At 40.4% G+C, this 22,344-nt stretch overlaps 1 protein-coding gene across 1 annotated transcript in view; it reads left to right on the top strand.

Moving 5' to 3' along the window:
* Nucleotides 1-1,179: 1,179 nt before the first annotated feature.
* Nucleotides 1,180-22,344, top strand: part of LOC122802294 (nectin-3-like) — a 1,108,442-nt gene continuing 1,087,277 nt past the window's right edge. The window contains exon 1 of the mRNA XM_044071942.1: nt 1,180-1,388. Coding sequence (XP_043927877.1) covers nt 1,244-1,388 — 145 coding nt within the window. The 5' untranslated portion in view covers nt 1,180-1,243. The remainder of the gene's footprint in view (nt 1,389-22,344) is intronic.

Here is a 22,344-nt window from a genome sequence, read left to right as displayed (position 1 = left end):
TTAAAAAGAAATACCAAAAATGACAAAATACGAATCATGCCTTCACTATGGCAAGCCCTAAAACGATGGGAATCGGCATACAGTGAAATAACGTGTATGATATCAGAGGCTAGCCTTCCAAGAAGCTAAATAAAAAATCATCAGCAAGGGTTAAATGAAAAGGGACGGCGAAACAGAACAGTGCCCGCATCAGACAACAGGCATATGTTCCCAATCTACAGAAGAAAAAGAAAATAGCTCTTAAATAATATAAGGCGGTGCGACACAATGATAAAAAACGTTAATATAGTTTCCAAAATGATCTCCGCTGTTGTAGAGTAAATACGCTAAGTAACCAGAATACTGAAGAAAACAAGGCTATCCAAAATAACTCAAAATACTTCATCAGCAAAACTTATGTTCGAAACCACGACGAGTCACGTAATACTTGTACGGAATACCGTACACATTTATTTTCCACTTTTTATAAAGCGTTAGCTAGCATTGGGATTCTTGGGAGTCAATCTTCTCAAACGTCGGAAAAGGCATCTGTTGCGTTCCCAAAAGCTGAATGAAATCGATATTGCTCATAACCATTTTAGCTGCAAGCGAATTAAAAGAAATTCGCAACCCTGGAACTTGATTCCCCGTTGACAATTATTAAAGATCCGTATAACACAACCACGTTTCCGTTTTTGAAATGAAAGGTTAAAAGAATGGACTTTAGCCTGTTTAAAACTTCGGTGCAAAACAACTTAGAAGAATTGAATTACTGTAGTACAGCCAAAGTGCAGTTATTGTCTGAAATAAATAAAAAAAAACATAACCATAGCGATCTACCTACAAACTATAATTCTTAGTACAACAAAATGCTATAAATGCTCATCCCTCAAAATCCACAACTCTGCGCCTCAATCAGCTTCTTCAAACCGTTTGCTTCGCGGGAGAGCGGAGAGAAAAGCTGTGATTTGGAATGTACCAAACTCATGGGGATGGCATGTAGATGCCTAGGGGCACTTCCTTAAATTACACATCAGTAATCTGGGTATCCGGCTTGAATTGAAAATCCGTAAGTGAAAGTACGTTTGAAGTTTTGTCTGAAACCTACCATTGTGATTAACTGTCTGCTCCTCCCACCCCGTTAGTGTTGGTTCGTACTACCCCCCCCCCCTCACACCACCTCCTCCACTCGCGCTCCAGATGAGAAGCGGGGCCGCGCTATGGGCGGCTAGTTGATGAGGTCTCGCGGCTGGGCGAAGGAAGAATGAGGGTTGTGGATGTGTACTGTTGTGGCGCTGGTTTAAGGATGGCCGTAAGAGTTCGTTTAATGCTTTGGGATAAAGCCGTGCAGCAACTTTTACCACACAATAAGCCGTCTCTTCTGTCATTACTGCTGCTTCTGTTCCCTGGTAAGGCAGCTTTTTCGCCTGGGGCTTTCCGTTATAATTTTAGTAGTGTGGAAGATTTTTGGAGAAGTTGGCTGACGGGAACCAGGTAGAGGTTAGCTCTGGAAGTAGAGGCAATAGTTCTGTGATTTACCTTACTGCTAAATAAAAGAGAAGGGTACAGGGGTCATTGATAGTATAGGGCTGTAAAGACACAAGTTACGTCCGATTGTTGCTTTATGTAGTGGAGATGTTTTACTAATCTCTGCTTGCTAAGAGGTTACTAGTTGAAGTTTTGTTCCTCACTCAGGTCCGCTCGGGGCCGGACAGCTCATCGCCTTTCCTCCCAACACACACACTTTGTATTTGGGACTTCTGTAGATTTAATGTGTATCTTTGTTTCTGAAAATAAATTGGTGAATTTGCACAGTGGCCAGCCACTTGTTACTGCTGCTTACCTACACTGTCAAGAGACCGTTAGCCGAGTTGGTCTGTCCAGCTATGTGTGTACATTAGGGATGGCAATTAAGGGCCTGCCTGGGTGGCGTGCCATGGCACATAGTTGGTAACTGGAGTTTGGGAAAAGAGTTTTTTGTATTTCTGTAATACAGACTGACAGAACGGTGATTATGGTGTAGTAGAGGGTGGGAAGTTTGGGCTTTATGGTGTAGTAGAGGGTGGGAAATTTGGGCACTATACATTTTTCCTGTTTCTCTAACCTTTTATTTGCTAATTGATACCGGAATATCCTTCACGTGGGCCGTAATTCTGTATTTTTACAAGTTTCATTGGGATCATTTAAATGCAGAAGTCAGGAAATTAGTAGGTTTTTAAATCATTTGTGCAGCTTTCATGCATCTGCTAGTGTTTATTACATGCTGTACTTTTCTGCGCGCCCCCTTTGCATCTTGCATAAACATTTTAATGTTATAATTGAGAGATTTACAATTCATTAGTACTAACGGGAGGTATGGCTCCAGTTTTTCTTAACTGAGCATAATTCATTTAACTTGTTTTTTTGTTGTGTTTTAAAATTCGTTTCATACATCCATCTGTTAAGAAAGTGAGTAATTAATTTCTTCTGCATTAAGTAGGTACCCGAAACTGTAGCTGGTGGTGTTTTACCCGAGTTGGATGGTAGTGGGGGCATTTTACCGAGAGAGACTCCTTCCCTAGTCCATTTTAAATCTTTGCATGGGGGGTGGCGAAGAGTTCATGCTGTCATGGAGACAACATTCAAAACGAATAACACAAACCCTGAAATTAGAACGTAATCTCTTTAAAACCTTTGGTCCTAACGGGAAGATGGTTTACCTGACTTTTTATCTGAGGAAGGTTTTAGAAAATGCATTGAAACTGTTTATCTTGCAGTGCTTAAAATATCTGTTTCTGTATATTGAGAGAATTATTTTCCATATATATGTAACAATTGTTTAAGTTATTGAGTCCTGAATTATGTTGTATATTGTAATTCATTGTGAAGTTGTCAGTCTTTGTTATACGAAACCCTATTTATTATTTTATGTTTTATTAAAACATTACAGATTTTGAAGAAACATCTTGCTTTACTGCAGTTGCATCACTGTTTAAGCAACAGGTTGTTTGATAAGGGAAGAATCCAACACTGAATTCTGCTAAATGGACTGGCCAGTTGTAATGAAGCAGTTCTAGCAGAATACACATACAGAGACTTCTATATGAGAGATAGTTGTTTATTATGCAAATTAATGTTGGTGTGTGATTTATTTCCACATAATAGTTGTGTTCATAATACAAACGAGTGCCAGCGTGTGTGGCACAGTGTTTATATACACAGACAATGCCGTATGGCAGTATCCTTGCACAGGTTTGTTTACTTATGATAGCTAAGACCGTCTTTGATAAGTGACTTATTTCTGAGGTGCTTTTGTGAGGTTAACTGGCTTAGTGGTGGTATCCCACAGTGTGCATGTGGCAACTGCATTCAACAGATCTTCAAGATATGGTTAAAGATTATTTTAATTGTTACAATAAATCATGTGCTGGGTACAAAACTAAGCTGTAATGGAATGCTGCAGGTTAATCCTGTAGTGCATAAATAGTCTCTGCTGTCATCTATTGAAAGATGGTTGAATGGCATGGAAACTGTGGAATGAGTTTATAAGTGTTGTAGCACTGGAGTCTGATGTAAGGTAGAAATATGTGATGTATTACTTGCTACACATCAAACATGCAGGGTGATTAAAGTAGGGAGAGTTAATTTGTCACCCATACCTCTGTTAAGTTTTGTTGTTGGTTCACCCACTCCATGCCTGATACCTTTTTGAAGTATGCAGAGTTGAAACTGTCATGCAGTAGTGTGCTGGACATGATGCTGGTGGCTGTTCTCCCTACCGTACTTTTTACATAGTCGTACTAATTTGTATGATATGATTTTTATAGTAAATTTGTTTATACCACATTTTCACATTCATTATGAAAAATAAATGCTATAGTAAACTTAAATGTTATAGTAAACTTAATCTTTGCATTTTAACAACTTACTTACCTGTTCCTTGAGAATTTTTTGAAAATGACATTCTGAAGAAAAGCATTTGTCCATTTGAAGAAAAGTGTTTGTCCATTTGAGTATTGTAGAAGTGCCAAGTGAAACAGGTGCTTTGAAAGCATTAGTCTGACATTGTGTACATTTTTGAAGCAATGTTAATTTATATGAAGGAAAATTCTGTTTTTTTCCACTAGCCTGCTCCTTCCAAATGTATTAGAAATGAGCTTTGAATTCTGTGATGTAAAGTGTAAAAATTTAAATTGTAGTAATGGAATAAATATCATAATAAACTGCATGCTTACATGCAGCTGTATTTCTAGTTTTCAGAATATTTGCTGTTCTGGGTATCTTATCAGAAAATGGGCTATAGCTGTTGTGATGACTTGTGTTCTATGCTTGTATATGCAGCATGTATGAGGGAAAATAATAACACAATGTTTTGGAGAAGATATAAGTGATCAAAAGTTTGTGTGCAAAGTTGTGAGTCTGAGGTAGTGTTAGCATATCCCAGTCTTGCTGCATGTGTGGTGTTTGCACAGCCACTTGTTCTACTGTGGCATATGGAAAACCGGCTAGCCCCTTCCCCAGTAGGTTTAACATTTTCTTCCCTTTTTCCCATATCTGTGATGTGTATATTTTATGTCATACATTCATACACATGCAGTTCTTGTATACTAGTGTTTGCAATGTCCTTAATTACGTAGAAACAGAAGCACATACAAATTTCTTTTTTGTCCATACTGAGAGCATTTATTAGGCATGCAGTAGAGTCATGGAAGAGTATGATGTGTGTGTGTGATTTCTCCTTCACAATTTTGATAGACTGCATCCTATAAGCTGTCCCCAGGAGTAAGCATTTTAGGGACTCTGCTGTTGGTCTGTGCTGAAAGTCCTCCAAAAGTGGAATTTTTCCTGGCCCTGCCTGCAGGTAGTCATCGTCCAATCAGCTCTTCTTCCATGGGCATCTTTTTCATGCCTGAGCTTTTGCACTATTTCGGGGCACCGTCAACATAGATTAACTCCTTGGACTGTGAACTAGTGGGTCCGTAGTTGTATGAAATGAGTGACTAATATTCACAAATATAATCAATCCCTTTGGTTCTGCTGAAGCAATAGCAGGCGTGTGAATTGTGATACTCTGATTACATGTTGCTATTGTCACAGAGTGTATGGAATGCTGAAAGAGAGTAACTTGCATCTTGTTTTGAGCTGTGTTTTTGCTTGTATTGGTAGCTTCAGGGAGTGGTACAAAGAAGTGTTACCCCCTTGTTTTACGATTAAACACCTGGTGCTCAGTATAGACTCATGAGACTTGCATAACTGCAAGTTATGGTTCTTTTTTCTCCTAAATAGATCTGCCACTGGCTTCTCCATAGAACACAGTGCACAACTGTTGACTGCAGTATTTGAGGCATTCCTATAGCTTCTTGAGGTGTGTATTCCCACCCAAATCCATACTTTCTAAGTTGCATATAATGTTGAATTACTGGGTGTTTATACAACAGCCTTTCTTGACATTACTGGTACAGTGCTTCAACATATTTTCAAATGAGCTTTGATTTTTTTCACCTTTGTATTTCATGTTAAAACAGGTGGCCTAATCTTTAGCAAGACTAAGTGTAGTCAAGTTGTTGGACAGTGATTGATTATATCATTTTTCTACATAGGGTTGGGGTGTCGCGTCAACTGTTACCATCTCTCTATTCAGTGCCACTCTCCTGGCATTTTTGATACTCATGCCTGACTGCTGCATGTGTTCTCTCACGCAATCCATCCACCTGTTTGCTGGACATCCTTGTTTCCTCCTTTTCTTCCTGTCTGCTGCAAATAATTTTAAACAGAAGACCATCTGGTGTGCAGCACGTGTCCCCAAACCACCGTAATCTGTTCTTTGACCTTTTCTGCAATTGGAGCTACTTTTTCTTCTGCTCTTAGGTCCTCATTTCTTTGTCCCATAGTGTGCACCCTACCACCCATTTCAGGCACTTCATCTTTGTCCTCTCTAGTTTCCTCAACTGCTGTGCCTTTATTGCCCAGGTTTCTGTACCATACAGTAGTACTGGTCACACCACTGGTTTTGTATACCTTACTTTTCAACTTCTGTGGCATTCTTCATTGCATTTGCTGTATGTAAAATAATAGCTGACTGAAACTGCTGTTCTGTGGGAGTTTTGTGTGGTGTAAGAGAAGCCTTGCATTCTGGGATTTATACGGGGAGAACATTGAACAAGTGGCATATTCATTTTGCATGCTGTAAGGCCTGGCATTCTCAGAAAAAAAAAATTCAGGGGTGCTGCTGCAGTAGCTTTGTATGCTTGTGTACTGGTGAAGAGATAATTAAGTGCATGTGATAAACAATTGATTTAATAGAGGTGTCCACAAATACCTTTAATGGGTAATAGGAAAAATGATTGTAGGTGTTGTACCTGGTGCCATATACCTACCAAGAAAAATTATGTGAACAGCACAGAGCAGGGAAGCTGTTACTTTCACCCTGTGCACATCTCTGCCCTGTATATTGCATATAGGTCAGTATGTCTTGGAATATTTTGTTGTGTAAAAACACCAGTAACATTAATCTATTTCATTTTTAAGTAGCAGTAAATGACTGCAAACAAGGAAAGCAAGGTTTCTTTTTGGGCAAAGCGTAAATTTTCCAACTGTTGTCCTGTTTTTTTATTTTTTATATGTTGTACCTACCCTAGTCATGCAGTTAAGCATTCATTGGAGTATTCAGTGTTTGTCTCTCGGACTCAGTTTTGTCCATTAAGTTTTTGACGTTTCTCTTCATTTTATCAGCACTGCATGTGTTGTTTCCCTCTGGTAGTGACAGTTCTCTGTTAAGCTTATTGAAGGGTTCATCTTTTTACTAACACTTTCTTTCTAGCTGTTAACTGACCAAAGTAGATGCAATTGAGAGGGGGGGAGTATCAAGGGTGATGGTACTCTGTGGTCTTAACTAAACCTGTCAACAAAAGTAAATAGAATAAAGGTGGTTTAAAATAAAGATGAGTAAGCTGTATGAGATGTCCATAACCAAAAATAAAGATTACTACAGCTGAAATTGGATGTCTGTAGCATGCGATAATGTTTGGCAAGAGGTCCAGAGGTCTGTTTAATTTTAAGTACTTCACAAACATCTGTCCAGGATCCTGGATTTACCTCCATACATCACCGGTATCTGTCTAGTGTTGGAAAAGAGAAATATGTTGCTGTGTGCAAATATCTTTATCATTTATCACAGCTGCATGCTTCTAAAGGGTGGGGGCTTTATTATGATCTTGAGGTGCTCTGTAATTTATTACCTTCTGGCCACTAGGACCTATTTCTGTATGTCATTATAGGTCTGGGTTTGTTGAAACCAGTGGCTTCTCTTTGAATTCGACCATAAGTCTTTCCTCTACCTTGTTTGTGAGGCCTTTATATACCATACTCAGCCTGTATCAGAAGTATTGCATTTTGTACTGCTCCTCCTAAAACTGAAGAGATGTCATTCTTGATGCACCTTTTGTCAATATTCTTTTTCTCCCTCCATCAGTCCATTAGCTTGGGGTGCCCAGCAGATAAACAAGATTCAAATGAACTATAACATTTTGTTACAACCATGCCATTTGTTGCCTCATTTGAGGCAGAGTCTGCGTTAATTGCCAGTGTCTGAAGAGTGTTTTTGGAAAAATTGTATTCACAGAAGTGTTTTGTAGTAGTCCTACTGAATCTCTGTGTGTCTGTTTTTGTGGTTGCCGTAGGAGCCCTTTATTGGCCTTTAAGCCGACCTCCCTCCACTTCTTCCATGAGGTGTTAGTCGTACACCACAACAGGAATTATATCGGGCTGTAGTTGCATCTCTGTGTATGCTGTGGAAATGCTATCACCCTGCCAACTTAGTCATTTATCTTCTAATTGTGCTTGTTTTTATCAATTTCCAATCGAATGTGTATGATATGATGAATGCTAAGATTAGGACTATCCAGCCCTGACGTAAATGCTCAGTGGAAAGCACCATCGATTCAGTGAGAGAGCTCCAACAAAGTTAACACCCATTTTAAAGGGCAATTAACTTCAACAATTATTAAACCTATACAAAGGAAGAGTGTGTTGCTTAACTGCTTAAAAATAAATATTAATATAAAATGGTAAAATAATCATACGTTTGTATTTTCGTGTGAGGGGGCTGTTTTACTTGTATGTTTTTTTTCCAAGGGTTAAATTTACTTAACTCCTACAGTAATCCATTTTTCATGCCCCCCCCCTTGCAGGATTCAACTGCCCAAATAAGTAGGGACCCTCCTACATAAAGTGAGGCTGGTAGCCTACAGTCATTTACTGAAAAATCAAATGTGTTATGAGGGACAAGATAAAAATGTAAAGCAAAGGCAGGGTCACTTTTTTGTAAAATCAGGAACAGTTGTGTCTCTAGGCCAGATTGATTAATGCTTACACTAAGTGTACATGTTCTGTATTCAAGAACATCCATACCACATTGCTTGTGCTTTCTAGTCACTCAGTGAGTGTACACACAGTCTACACTTTGTGGTAACCTGTATGAATCCCCTTGATGTTTAAGGCTGCAAGAAAATCAGTAGGAAAACTAAAATTAGCAGAAAGATGTGAATTATGTTCGAGTCAGAACAGTATACACTTAGTATAGGTGTTCATGAATCGGGCCCTCTGTGTATTCCTTTGGCTCCACTAGTTCACATTTTGTGATTGCAGCAGCATACTAGATGACATGTTAGTTATATTCTTGCTAACTTGGTCCTGATATGCAGCATGTTTACGATTTGCTAGAAGACTAGATGATACACTAATACTAAGCCTTTGGTTTCCCATACCAAAAACTTGTATTACCTCGCAGGATGCACAGTAGCAAGTCCTGCCTAAACCTCTTCCACCATCCACCAATTGGTGATGTCTTAGTAGACCTAAGTAGTATTCATACAGATGGCGGGATGAATATTCATTGTCTATTAATGGGTTACCCTTTTCCTCAATGTAGTGTGATCTTGGAGTCACTATTTAATTAGCAGGGGTATCTCTCTACCAATTAGAAGAGATGCTTATAAGGTAAGATCATTTATGTTGCAAATGGTTGAAGGAGTTTTTGAACACTTATTCATTCAGGCTTGTAATGGAAATGGGCCTATCTTGTCAGTCAGTACATAGAGTATGTGTGTGTGAGTGAAAAGCAGAGTAATAGACCTGCATCTGTTGCAGGATGCAGTTGCACATTATACCTCTGGACAGTTTTGGAGAACTGGCCTTAATACAAATGCTGTAACTTAAAAAGTAAATTGGGGCTTTAACTGCTTCACCGCTGGTTCTGATGTGATCCATCTCTTATCAAAGTCTGTGCAGCACTTAGCTTTATTCAACCACAAGCGATTGACAAAAAGCAGAACTTATTTCAAACTGGCAGCTATATTTAATTTCCAAGATTATTATTTTTTAAACTCTGTGCTCATTAAAGAGCATGGAACTTGTTGGAGAGAGAAGGTTCTTATTCGTTGGAGCAGTTTGAGAGGCTCTGTACCTAATGAAAAATCCTACCCAGTTGCATGCTAGATGGCAGGTTAACAGTTTTGCTTAATGTTTCGTATCCTATCCCTGTGCAGGTTAGCTACATTTAGTCTTGTGTATGTGAACTATTTTAATTTTATACCTGTACCTATCAAAAGTGTAGTTCATGGCAGAAAAAAGAAATTCTTGTTAAACCAGATTCTTTGTGGCCCTGAGGCAGAGATCAACTTTCCCTAATCTTTTGTTGTGGAGCAGACTAAGAAATCCTATTTCAGAAGATTGTTACTTGGTATTTATTGTCCGTCAAAGATAACCAGCTCTAAGCTGAATCTGTGCACTTTTCTTCTTTTTTGTCGTCCAAAAGCAATATCACTGGCTTCAGTAGCTGAGAATTAAAATTTTTAAATATTTACAGTATCCGAACTGAGCTGACTTGGGTATTCAGATATGTTTTTTTATTCTGTTCAGAGAGGCTTGGTGCTTGAATTAGTTTTACTATGTTTTGGAAATGACTGTTTTGTAGTTAACATTTAATTTCAGCAACACAGTGCAGTGGATCTAGGTAGAAGTGTGAAAAGATGGTCTGTATGGAACTGCAGCAGATAATTATGCCGGAAATATTTTATCTGGGTTTTAGTTTTCAGAATTGGCTCTGTCTGTTGGACATGTATATCACACACACACACACACACAATCTGTGTGTGTGTGTGTGTGTGTGTGTGTGTGTGTGTGTGTGTGTGTGTGTGTGTGTATATGTGCAGTGGATCTAGGTAGAAGTGTGAAAAGATGGTCTGTATGGGACTGCAGCAGATCATTATGCCGGAAATATTTTAATTGTCTGTCTGTTGGACATATATATATCTCACACACACACGCACACAATCTGTGTGTATGTATATATGTATGTGTGTGTATATGTATGTATGTATGTATGTATGTATGTGTATATATATATATATATATATATATATATATATATATATATATATATATATATATAATGTCTACTTCATTTGATCGAAAACCAGTATTCAAGGCCTAGAACTGGGATTAGGAGAGGTGTGTGTGGGGGGGGGCGCGGCCTTTTTTCCTTTAAAAGAAGAAAATAACACACAAAAGTGCAGATTTTTAAATGAAAATAGGTGGGGGGCTGCACCCCCCAACTATATATACCAACTCCAGGGTTGCACAACATTGGGGAGGAGGACAAATCCCTGTTATTTGCCTCGAATACTGGTTTTCGATTAAATGAAATTTCGATCAAATGAAATAGACTCGTGTGTGTGTGTGTGTGTGTGTGTGTGTGTGTGTGTGTGTGTGTGTGATTTATGTATTTATATATATGTCTACTTTTATTAGTCAAAGTTACATTACTTCGATTAACAAAAGTACAACCCGACTTTGAAATCGTGAAAACTTGATTCACTGAAGCACAGAACAGTGAAGACAAGGAAATATATCCTTTTCCCCACTGTAGTGCGATCTCTGAGTTGGAATATTTAAATAGCGGGGGTGCAGGGGGGGGGCTTGCCCCCCCCCCTGCAAAACAATGTTTTTTTTTTATTTTGCCGGTTTGTTAAATCTCCTTAGTAAATACAAAGTAAACAATATTGTATTGCAGGGGGTAAGCCCCTCTGCACCCCCCATGTGGGGGCTGTGCCCCCCACACCCCTGCTGCTTAAATATACCAACTCTGAGATCGCACTACATTGGGGAAATGGATATATTTCCTTATACCCACTGTACTGTGCTTCGGTGAATCGGCTTTCGCGAAAGTGCACTATTGCAGAAGTGGGGCCGTACTTTTCTTGTTAGAAGTAATGTAATTTTGAACAAAAAAAAGTAGACCCATATATACATATATATATAAAAATAAATATACACACACAATTAGAACAGGGTAAAACTTTTTTCGGAGATTGTGACTCATTCTTAGAAGTAAGAGAACTAAAATGGCAGTTTCTTTTTAAACACAGTAGCTGCCCTGGGGCTAAACGTAAGTATTTCTTGTGCTCTGAGATGGTATCCTTAAGCCCCACCTACCATCAATTACTTGTTTGATCTGATTGGCTTTACTTTCATCTATTGTTTTCGTGCAAGGCTGATTTTAAGTAATTAACCTTTATTGCTTGGTAGGCTTGTATTGAGCATGTCAAACACATTTTTTTCAGTCCTCAGTCGGCCCGAATACCAGAGGCTTAGTATTTCTGCTTCGGTTGCTGTCACTCCAGGACTGACGTCTGGTTGTCAGTGGTATAAAATCAGGCAGCCGATGCCATTACACCAGTCTTTCTTTCTTGCCGAGGAGTCCGAAGCAGAAGCTGTTCGCACGAGTGCCAGTTGGGCCGCTACCGGAGTTTTGTTTCCAAGTTGAAGTCTTCTAAAGCTAAGTACCCCGTTGGAGATCCTTTTTTCTTGCTCTAGCCGATGTCAGAAAAAGTTAACAATTGTCTCGCCTGTGGAAAGCAAATACCACACCGAGACTTCCATTCTTACTACATCTGTTTAGACCCAGACCACGATGTACCTCACTGTTGCTTTTGTGCTTTGTTCAATGCCAGAACTATACATCGTTGGTATTGTAGCTAAATATTTTCGCTCTGACCCTGTATTCGGATATGGCTTTGGTTAGCCGACCCAGACCACGATGTACCTTGCTGTCGCCATTGTGCTTTGTTCAATGCCAGAACTATACGCCGTCGGTATTGTAGCTAAATATTTTTGCTCTCTGTACCCGTATTCCGATATGGCATCGGTAAGCCATCCGACTACCAATCTTCCGAAAAAACAAAAGGGTAAAGACCGCACAGCTCCAAAACTGAAGACGACGCTTCCGTTAAGTCATTAGTTCTCTGGTCCTCAGTGAGATGCTTTTGCAATTCCTGATGCCTGCTTCTGTGGATTCGCAGGCTGCTACTGAGACCCGTTCGGAGTCCGGTATGCCGCTAGACTCTTTGTTGACTAAGGATCCTGTGGATGTCTCTACCTTGGATGGGTCGGGAGCAGCTGAGCAGGCACCGACTTCTGAGGAAGTTCTTCTCGCTATCGATACTCTACTCAAACCGGCGACTACTTTAACGTCTTCAGTTCTTTCTAAAACTACCAAATTTCTAAGGCCCAGGGTACGAACTACGCCTAAAAGACTGACGACCCAAGCTCAGGCACCTGCTTCCATGTCTCTATCTCAGATGCTTAAAATTGCGGTAGACCTTATCATGCTTATTAGGGGAAGCCACCCTACCCCTTCCAAAAGAAAGAGACTCATCTCCAATCTGACCAGGAGTCCGATTGACTGAGATTTCTGAATATGAAGACATGCAACCCTTATCTGCTTACGAGGATTCCGATGCAGAGGAATCCATTTCTTCTACCTCTTCTCCATAGGATTTTTCATTTGGTGAAACCCTACATACTTTAAGGGAGCATTTCCAGTGGGAATGTCAGGACTATCCTCAGTCCAAAAAGAGACTCGGGTAATTCTTAGATTTACCACAGCACAGACCTTTAGCCATTTCTTGTGCCCCTAGGAGGAAAACTCTCCTCCCATGCAAACAGCTGGGCCTGTATTACCAGTGAACGATGGGTCCTCAACAGTGTCCCAGGGATACAAATTTTATTTCTACACTCTGCCAACCCCAAAAAGGTTCCCAGATCTTCCTCCAAACCAGTGGACAGAGGCTAAAACACAAGTCCCTTCCCTGCTCTCCATGAGGGCAATACAGCCTGTTCCTGCAGACCAGATGGGCCCAGGTTTTTATTCCAAAACCATGAAAAGAAAGACTTCTGGATGTGAACTTTATTCCCCCCTGACTGTTCGGGATTACGATAAATGCAGAAGATTTGAATGAAGCTCTAGTTATCAAGAACCCATCTAACCGCCTGGATCCTCAACATCTACAAGTGTTACTTGAGTTGCTTCATGATACAGAAGAACCTTTTACTCGTGAACAAGTTCTAGTGATCCAAAACAGACAACACCACAGTGATGTGGTATATCAACAAGCAGGGAGGAACTCCCTCTTATCCTCTCTGCTGGCTCGCCATGACTCTTTGGCACACGGCTTCAGCCATGCAAATACACCTGCTAGCACAATTTCTGCCAGGCTCCCTAAACTCTCTGGCAGACAACTTTGAGTAGAAACCTGCTTAGACCCACATGAGTGTCAGCTAGCCCACAGAATCTTCAACCTTGTAACCCAGAAATGGGGTACCCCAAAGGTGGACCTCTTTCCCTCCCACAACAGTCACCATCTCAGCAAATTCTGCACCAGGGAACCTCACAGCAAGGCCTGGAAAGTGGATGCTGTATCCTTCCAATGGGTAAACCTCTCAATCTATACATTTCCCCCTCTACCACTAATTTCAAGGGTACTGCTCAAAATAAGGGAGGAAAAACCAAGGGCAATCTTGCCCCAGACTGGCCACGCCAGCACTGATATTGCTGCACAGCCTTGTCACCCCTGCCACCATGGCCCCTACCTCAGATCTTAACTCTCCTGACTCAAAGGAATGGAGAATTCATGCATCCGCAATTACAGACCCTGAACCTGGCAGCCTGGCTTACACCCTGACCTCTCCTCCAGCTGCCAGCCTAAGCAAACAAGTCCTGTATGTTATACGTGAGGCCAGATACCCCAGCAATAGAAAATCCTATGCTGTCAAGTGGAAAAGGTTTTGCACCTGGATCCAAGCTAAAGGAGCTGAAACAGCACAGCCCTCCCTACCTCTCATCCTGGATTACCTAGCAGACTTGCTACACAGGGGCCTATCCTTTTCTTCTGTTAAACTTCATGCCTCTGCCATCTCTGCTCATTACAGCACAGAGCCACCTCCCTTTTCACACTCCCTCTCAAACAGTTCCTACGAGGGGCTAGCAATTTAAGGCCACCCAGAAGAGCTCCTACCCCAGCTTGGGACTTTAATTTTGTGTTGTAAAAGCTCACCCTACCCCCCTTTGAGCCTGCATAGTTAAAATTTCTCTCTTGGAAAACAGCCTTGATTCTGGCCATCACTTCAACTAGAAGAGTTTCAGAGCTACACGCACTCATGGCTGTAGAGCCCTTCATCATTTTCCATGCTGACAGCCTCCCTCAGGACTAGCCCAACTTTCATGCCTAAAGTGGTGTCCAGTGTGGCTCTCGACCAATCCAGTTATTTTGCCACCTTTTTCCCTAACCCACAAAACAAGGGGGAAATAATTCTGTATTCTCTAGATGTGCACAGACAGCTCAGATTCTATCTGGATAGGACTAAATCTTTTAGGAAAACTGACCGGTTGCTAGTCAGCTTTGCAGCAGGGGCAGAGGGCAAGGCCATATCCAAACAAACACTTCAAATGTATAGCACACTGCATCCATTTCTGCTACAAGCACCATGGGAAACCGTCTCCTAAGGGGGTCAGGACACACTCCACCAGGGCAACTTCCACCTCCTGCAGCGTTTTTCAGAGGGGTCCCCACCAGGGACATCCTGGAGGCTGTAACATGGACTTCTGTTCATACCCTCACCAAGCATTACCACCTGCCTATCTTCTCCAAATCCAGGACAGGTTTTGCAACTGCAGTCTTGCAGGGCATCATAGCCAGCCCCCAGGCTTCTTGACTGCCTCCACCCTTTTCTTCAGCTTTGGGAATCAACCCAAGTGTGATGACTGCAACAATGAAACCCGAAGAACATAGTACAGTTGTGTACACTTACCATAAATGTAGATGTTTGAATGTATTCACTGTTGCAGTCCTGGATTCCTTACCTCCATCCCCCATGTGTGTGTGTGTGTGTGTGTGTGTGTGTGTGTGTGTGTGTGTGTGTTTGTCTCTCACTTTACAGGGAATTTTTGGTATTTACTTTCTACTGGTGGTGGTCTTTGCCATAATCTAGCTCCCTATTTGGGGGCTCCTGACAGTTGGGGCAGGAAAAACTGATTGTAATGGCATCGGCTGCCTGATTTTATACCACTGACTACCTTATGTCCGTCCTGGAGCGACAGCAACGGATGCAGAAATACTAAGCCTCTGGTATTCGGGCTGACTGAGGGCTACCCTTGGCAGGATAACCCAAGTGTGATGACTGCAACAGTGAGCACATTCAAACATCTACATTTGTGGTAAGTGTACACAACTGTGCTTTCTTTGTGGTAAGTGTACACAACTGTGCTTTCTTTGTGGTAAGTGTACACAACTGTGCTTTCTTTGTATGATTAAAGGACGAAAGACTCTTCTTTTTAGCTAGTGAAGATTTAATTTTTTTATTTTGCTTTTTGTACTAGAAAAACTCACTCTGCCATCCTTTTGAACCAGTGGCTTCCTTGGATTTAAGAAATTTTGTAGATGTGGAAAACTATCCCTGTATTGGTTTTTAGGTCTGAGTTTGCTCTTCAAGTTGTGATGGCATGGCGTCTTTCTTATCTTACACAAGGATAGGGTTTCTCTCGGGGCCAGTCTTTCTTTTATGTCTTAGTTGGTTAATGAGGTGTCCCTCATTCAGGCCGTCTGTCTTTACCTAACCCTCAGAACGAGAGGGAGTGGATTCACCGTCAATGTACACAGGTAGCTCAGGTTTTACTTTGATAAGACCAAGCCATTCACAAAACTGACCAGTTTTGTGTGTTTCTAGGAACCGAAGTTGCTCAGATACAGGGTTCCCCCAATGTGTCGCCATCTGGATTTCCAAATGTTTCCTTTTGCTTCACCCACCATTGTAAATCTTTAACTTCCCGAGTTAAAGCCTGTTCCGTTAGAGCAGTTATCTCCTCTAGAGCCTTTTTACAAAAGTATTGATTCCAAAGTTATCCTAGAAGCGACAACATTAGTTAAGAGATGTACAGAAGACCAACACTATAGGGTAGATGCCTTCTCTAGGTCCAGAGCCTCCTTTGTGTCAGATATGGTTGTTTTTGACTAAATGACAGCTCCTGTATGCCTGTTCCACTCACTCTTGCTCGCTAAGCCTTGGGCAATCACCATAGTGTGGAATACTGCAACAGTGACCTAAGGAAGGACTTATTACAGTTGGTTAAGTACTTACCATAACAGTAGATGTCCTACTGATTAGTGTTGCACTATTTCTTCCCACCCTTCCATCCCCTTTCTTTGCCTTTAACTAGGTAGTGTCCTCTATTTTCTGTTGCACCAAGAGTGAGCTATTCTCTGCTTTCTCCCCTCTTAAACACCCACAGCAGCTAAAAGAGAGGAAGCATTTAATGTATTTAAACATTTCATTCGTAAACCCTTGCTGGATGACATCAGAATACAAACATCTTAAATTGTTTCATATTTATGCTACAACCAACCAACAATGAAAGCAATTTATTGATTTTTTTTTTTTAGGGTTTGTAAGGTGGTATTTAATCAATTGTCTGTCATGCTACATAGAAGAAGGAAGATATTAAGTTTTGTGCAACTTTGATCCTGTTATCTTAATAGAAATGTACTTGAAAATGGAATTTAATGCATCCTCTTCTAAAACAAGCATTTTAAATAGGTTGGATTATAGTTATAACAATGTTTCTATGGACAACAGACCGACTACCCAACCAACACATTGTCGTTTTGTAGTCTAATCTGCCACAATGTTTCCTTTTTCTATAAATTTTGTAATGATCACTCCTGTAGTCCAGTGCACTAAAGTAGAAGAATATACTGTAGTGTTTTTAAAGTGTTTTAATTTTTCCTTCTGATGGAATATACATGTTTTGTTATCCTGTTAGACGGTCTCTATGTAGTCATATCTACATAGATTGTAATACAGTAATGTTTTTCTGCTGTGGATGTTTGTCTTTTTGATAGCAGTTTTGTGCACCTAGACTACATCATAAATATCTGTTTTTTGAGTTTCTTCCCTCTTAGCTGACATTTGCTTGCCGTGTATTATTCCAATGCTTCCAGGCTTTGAGATGTGCAGAGGCATTGAACGTGACTGTGTACCCATACACCTTTGGGCTTGTCATACTTCAGAGAGATAGCTGTATGGTAGGTTTTGTTACAATTGCATATGTACCATTAAGCTAGTGGGCTATATGGCCGTATGGATGGTTTTGGCTTTGGTACCCTGGCTAGACATCCTGGTTATTTGGCGAGAGTTTCTGCTTGTTCCTGTGCAGAGTATCTGCAGGTCACCCATTCAGGCTGTTGGGTGGGTTTTGGCCGAAGCAGTAGTTCATTTTAATTTGTGTTTTTTCCTTACTTGCCAGTCTGGCAGGTTTGAAAAATCCTTTGCGTTGCTGTTTATGGGCAGAAGTTTTTCTGTCTTAAAGAAACGTCAGTAATGATTGACTCTGTGCAATTCCTTGTTACCATGTACTCTTATGGAAGACAGCAGAGCCTGAGGGATGAAACCCGGTGTGGGGATATTAAACCCCCATTATGGGGTGGTTCCTTGTCAATTAACTTGACAAAATGAAACTCTGGTTTTCTCCCATTTTGTTGATGACCATTGTGTTTTTTTTTTTGTTTATATTTTCCTTAAATTCTCTGGTGGGATTTGTGATATGCAGTTTCTCAGTGATGCTGCATTCACTTCTGTAATCTAATAACCCTCATTCTGAGTAAATTCTGGCCAGATGGTGGAGCAGTTGTGTTTAGTCACTTTTACTGTCCATTGCTTTACTAACGTAACTGGACAAGATTCTGGAGAGACTAATTGAAGTGCAGGTTAGAGAATATCTAACAGAATGTTGGTTCCACTTAAAACATGTGTGAGCACAAGCTTTGCCTGTGTGTATAGCATTTCATCATCCTCTTCTGCTTTCGGCTTTTCCCGGTTAGGGGTCGCCACAGTGGATCACCTGTCTGCTCATGATTGGCAGTGGAGTTTTACAGTGTTGAGCTGCCAGCCCGGTGCCCAACCTTCCACAGAAGACACACACACGCCTAGGGCCAATTTTAGAGTGTCCAATCCACCTACAGCATGTCTTTGGGATGTGGGGAGAATCCGGAGCACTCTGAGGAAACCCACGTGACCACAGTGAGGACATGCAGACTCTGCACAGAAGGCACCCCAGCCAAGAATCGAACTGGAGAACCACTTGCTGTGAGGCGGCAACGCTAACCGCTGCACCACCGCGGCTGCCCTGTGTAAAGCATTTCATCATGGTGACAAATTGATGCTCAGAGTTACCATTTTGAATATTTCAGCTGTTGATGACAGCACACTTTTACTCCATGCTCCAAAAATAACTTTTGGCATTTTATAACCTTGATAACAATCTACTGTATGGTACACAGTGTTTGTACAGTTTAATTTATTAGTCTGGGTAGAACTCTGATCCAGAAGGACCTTTTTTGGGTGTTTATCAGTAAAATTCAAAATGCTTGCATAACAAGCATTGTAAAGTATAAACGGCAGTGAAAACGGATGTTGAAAATTTAACATACTATACTATTGTAATTTAAAGCTACTCATGCTGTTTGGATGAATGTATGTGTATAATATATATTAATATATATATATTAATATATATATTAATATATATATATTATATATATATATATTAATATATATATATATATATATATATATATATATATATAAATATAATTTGCTACAGAATTTGTGAGAGTTCCACAGCCTTTCACACTTGGCATGCCGTAAACTTGTCAAACTGTATCTGCTTGTTAAAATAAAGGGCTGTGTCACAGAATGATTTTGAAGAGGAGAATTATTAGGATTTAGTCTTCCAAAATGCATTCCTCCTTTATGTGGCTGGAAAGGTTCTTCCTATTTATTAGAGCATATAACAACTTTGCTCCATGGTTGCTCATTGGACTGGATTGTTAATCCACAAAATCAAATGGAAAGATTTAAGTGGTGTTTAATAATTTTCAGCGAGGCTGAGCATGCATTTGTCTTTGCATCTCAACTTTACTCAACAATTTGGACAAAACAAAATGGGGTGCAAAGGCCCACAATCATGGATAGTTTATGAATACTACTCCTAATTCACAATTGGGTTTGCAGTGGTGTGCATTTTCTGAACAATAAGTAGTATGAAGCTCTGTATTTCATTACTGAATGACTGCATGCTTCAAGAGTTAAAACTATTTTATGAAGGACTGGGAGAGGGTTTTGAAAATATGTGGATATTTGAGAGGTATTCCTGTCCCGTATCTTATTTCTGGTTTAGTTCTCTGTCATAGGTAGAAATATATTGCTCTTAAAACTTTGAGGTGTATTGCCAACTTTGGTAGTGGGTGCATGTTATAACTTTGCTTCTTTTTGGCTTTTTCTGTAGTTGCTATTTTATTTTTAGCTTGTCCAGCTATCTTGGGTACTTTCTGCATTGCTAAGTCAGGTTTTACCTGCATATAATGTAATAAGCTTCCTAATTCTGGATGACATGCTTCTTGGTAATATGCATGGGCTTCGTAATGGCATAGCCATGTACTGTGTTTTGCTACCTGCCACTCTGAGTTCACCAGATACTCTCGTTGTACCTGAATTTTCTACTGTTGGATATTGTATGTGATGGTATTTTAGTGCAGTTGTTTTTGTGGTGATGTGATTTTTTTTTTTTTTACTTGTCAAAGGCAGGCTGTAATGCAGTTTTATGTGCACCACTGTTGGATTTAAAGCCACACTTAAAATGGTAACCTAGTATACACAGCAGAATTTAACTCTTAAAATATTTTTGGCATCTTCTAGGTTCTTTTGTGATTTAGCACACGTGTAGCACTAAGATACTTTCTTGTACCATGTTTGAACTCTTATCACTAAATGCTTTTATTTTTTGTGTTTTTGGAGATTAACAGATTTGTCAAGCCTTCTGATTATGTCTGTGGTGTGTGTGACAAAATGTTACTTTACTCTGTTCCACATTTCCGAAGCAGCACTGCACATAAATGTACACAAGGTCAGGTGAAGAACATCTTGTCACCCCCACCCCCTAAAGTAGCACTGCACAGGAAGATCTGGTTAGGAACTGCTCATATGGCCCTGAACCACCTTCCCCATTTGCAAAGTCATGTTGTGCATCTGTATTTCATTTTCATTTAATAACTTCTCTCTTATTCACTTCTGCATGTCTGATCCCAGACCTAGGTTGCTGAATGTCTAACTTTATGAAGTAGCATGCTTGATGATGCTCTACTAAATTTCCTGTTGCACATCTGCTGCTGATGAATTATTTGTTGCCCCTAGCCTTCAGGTGCGTTTGACTGCAGTTGTCCTAGATTACAATACTGCACTACTCTAGTCCAAGCAAACTGAAGATAATTCTGCTACCATTTTGTTTAGTGTCTTCTGTTATTAGTTGTAAAACCTGCTCAGGAAGACACTTTTTTTTTTTTTTTTTTTATTATTTCCCCTAGCAGCTCATTTCCTGGAATGTCAGCTCTGTAGTGGATAGGCTCAGACATTGTTTACTGAAGCCACCCAAGTATTCCCCAAGCATGCCAACTGCATGGGAAAAAAATACAACTGTGGAAGCTTTCCTTCCTTAGTAGTAGTTGGTACTGCAAATAGGATAAAGTGCAGTAACTTCTACTACTTGATACCACATTGAGCAGTAACCTAGGAATGCTTTAGTCTGGAAATAACTCTTCAGTCTTTGTTTTTTTAGAAAGTGAAGGTCAACAAGTCAAAAGCCATTTTCTTAGCTCTGTTTTGTCCTTGAAAAGTATGGTTCCCCTTGCTGTGGTTTCATCGGTGTGAATCCTCTAGGCCTGTGACCCTTCTAAACCCTTCTCTCTCACTTGTCTAGCGTGCCTAAATTGCATTTTCGTGCTATTTGTTTGACCACCTGGCTCCTCCATTTCCATTAATGGCTAGGATCATCTAGATCTTTACCTTGGTCTAGAAACGCAGCACCAAAAGTGTTTTAAAAGCAAAGCGACATGTTATGTAGTTGCTTATGTCCCAGGTGTTTTGGACTACCGTACACAAATTTATTTGGTCTGAAATGTTCCTCTAAAGTTTTCTCTCTTTCTGTTTTTAGTATTCGAGAAGGATTGCACAGCACTGCACGGCTATGTTTCTCACCTGATCCCATCTCAGAAGTCTGGTGCCTTCATGAGGTTTATATCTCATAAACTGTCTTTACAAACCTTTGAAGCTTTTTCCCTGTATCTGTTTGGATTTTTTTTTTTTGGCCAGCGATATACAGATTCAAATCTTATGTATAAACCCCCCCTTATTTGACCTTTCGCTTGGACAATGTGGTCTTAGACAAAACATACATTCATCCCCACGGTAGCCACATAACAGAATTTGAAGAAAGCCATCAATTTCCCTGTATTTTATTTTCCCAGAATTATTCCCCTTGAGTGTTTGCTTTATAGTGCTTAGGTGCTTAAACCAAAGTCTGTGTGAAGAGATTGGCATTTGTTCATATCAAATGCTTTTAACAGAGGGGGTCCTAAGGTTTCTAAGGTCACTATGGCTAAGTAGCTGTAAGTACATTACATTCCGTAATTTAAAAATTATGGCAAATCCTTGGCATACAGTCTTGTGGTACATTTGACAAGAACTACATCTCGGGCACATTTCAGAAGTGCTGCTCTAGACAATTTGTACAGAGCTACAGTGTGGGCTTTGCTATATGCCTTACAAGGGCTAGGTACTCCTTTTTTTTTTTTGGGGGGGGGTGCTATTATCTTGAGAGGAACTTTTTCATGAGCTCACCCAGCACATCAAGCCAGGGAGTCTGTCCTGCATGGATCAAGTATTGTGCACTCTTTTCATTCTGTTTGTGTCTCTGTGCTTGCCGCTCATGAAGCTGCTTTTAGTGAGGGATTCCTCTACAACTGTGGAGGCAAGAGCCATGTGGAAGGGGTATCATTTAGGCAACCAGGAGAGTTGCTTTCATGTGTATCTAATCTCAGCTCTGAGGAGATTTTATGGTGGTCCTAACCTTATACCCAGGCAAGGTTCGAATGACTCGCATCACAGAGGAGCTCACAGGGTTCCAGCCTTGTCAGTAGTACAACAGATTGCTCACTTTCC

This window comes from Protopterus annectens, chromosome 5.part0, assembly GCF_019279795.1.
Source record: "Protopterus annectens isolate FY-2018-M chromosome 5.part0, PAN1.0, whole genome shotgun sequence".
NCBI lineage: Eukaryota > Metazoa > Chordata > Ceratodontiformes > Protopteridae > Protopterus > Protopterus annectens.
This window is presented reverse-complemented; position numbering and strand designations above follow the sequence as displayed.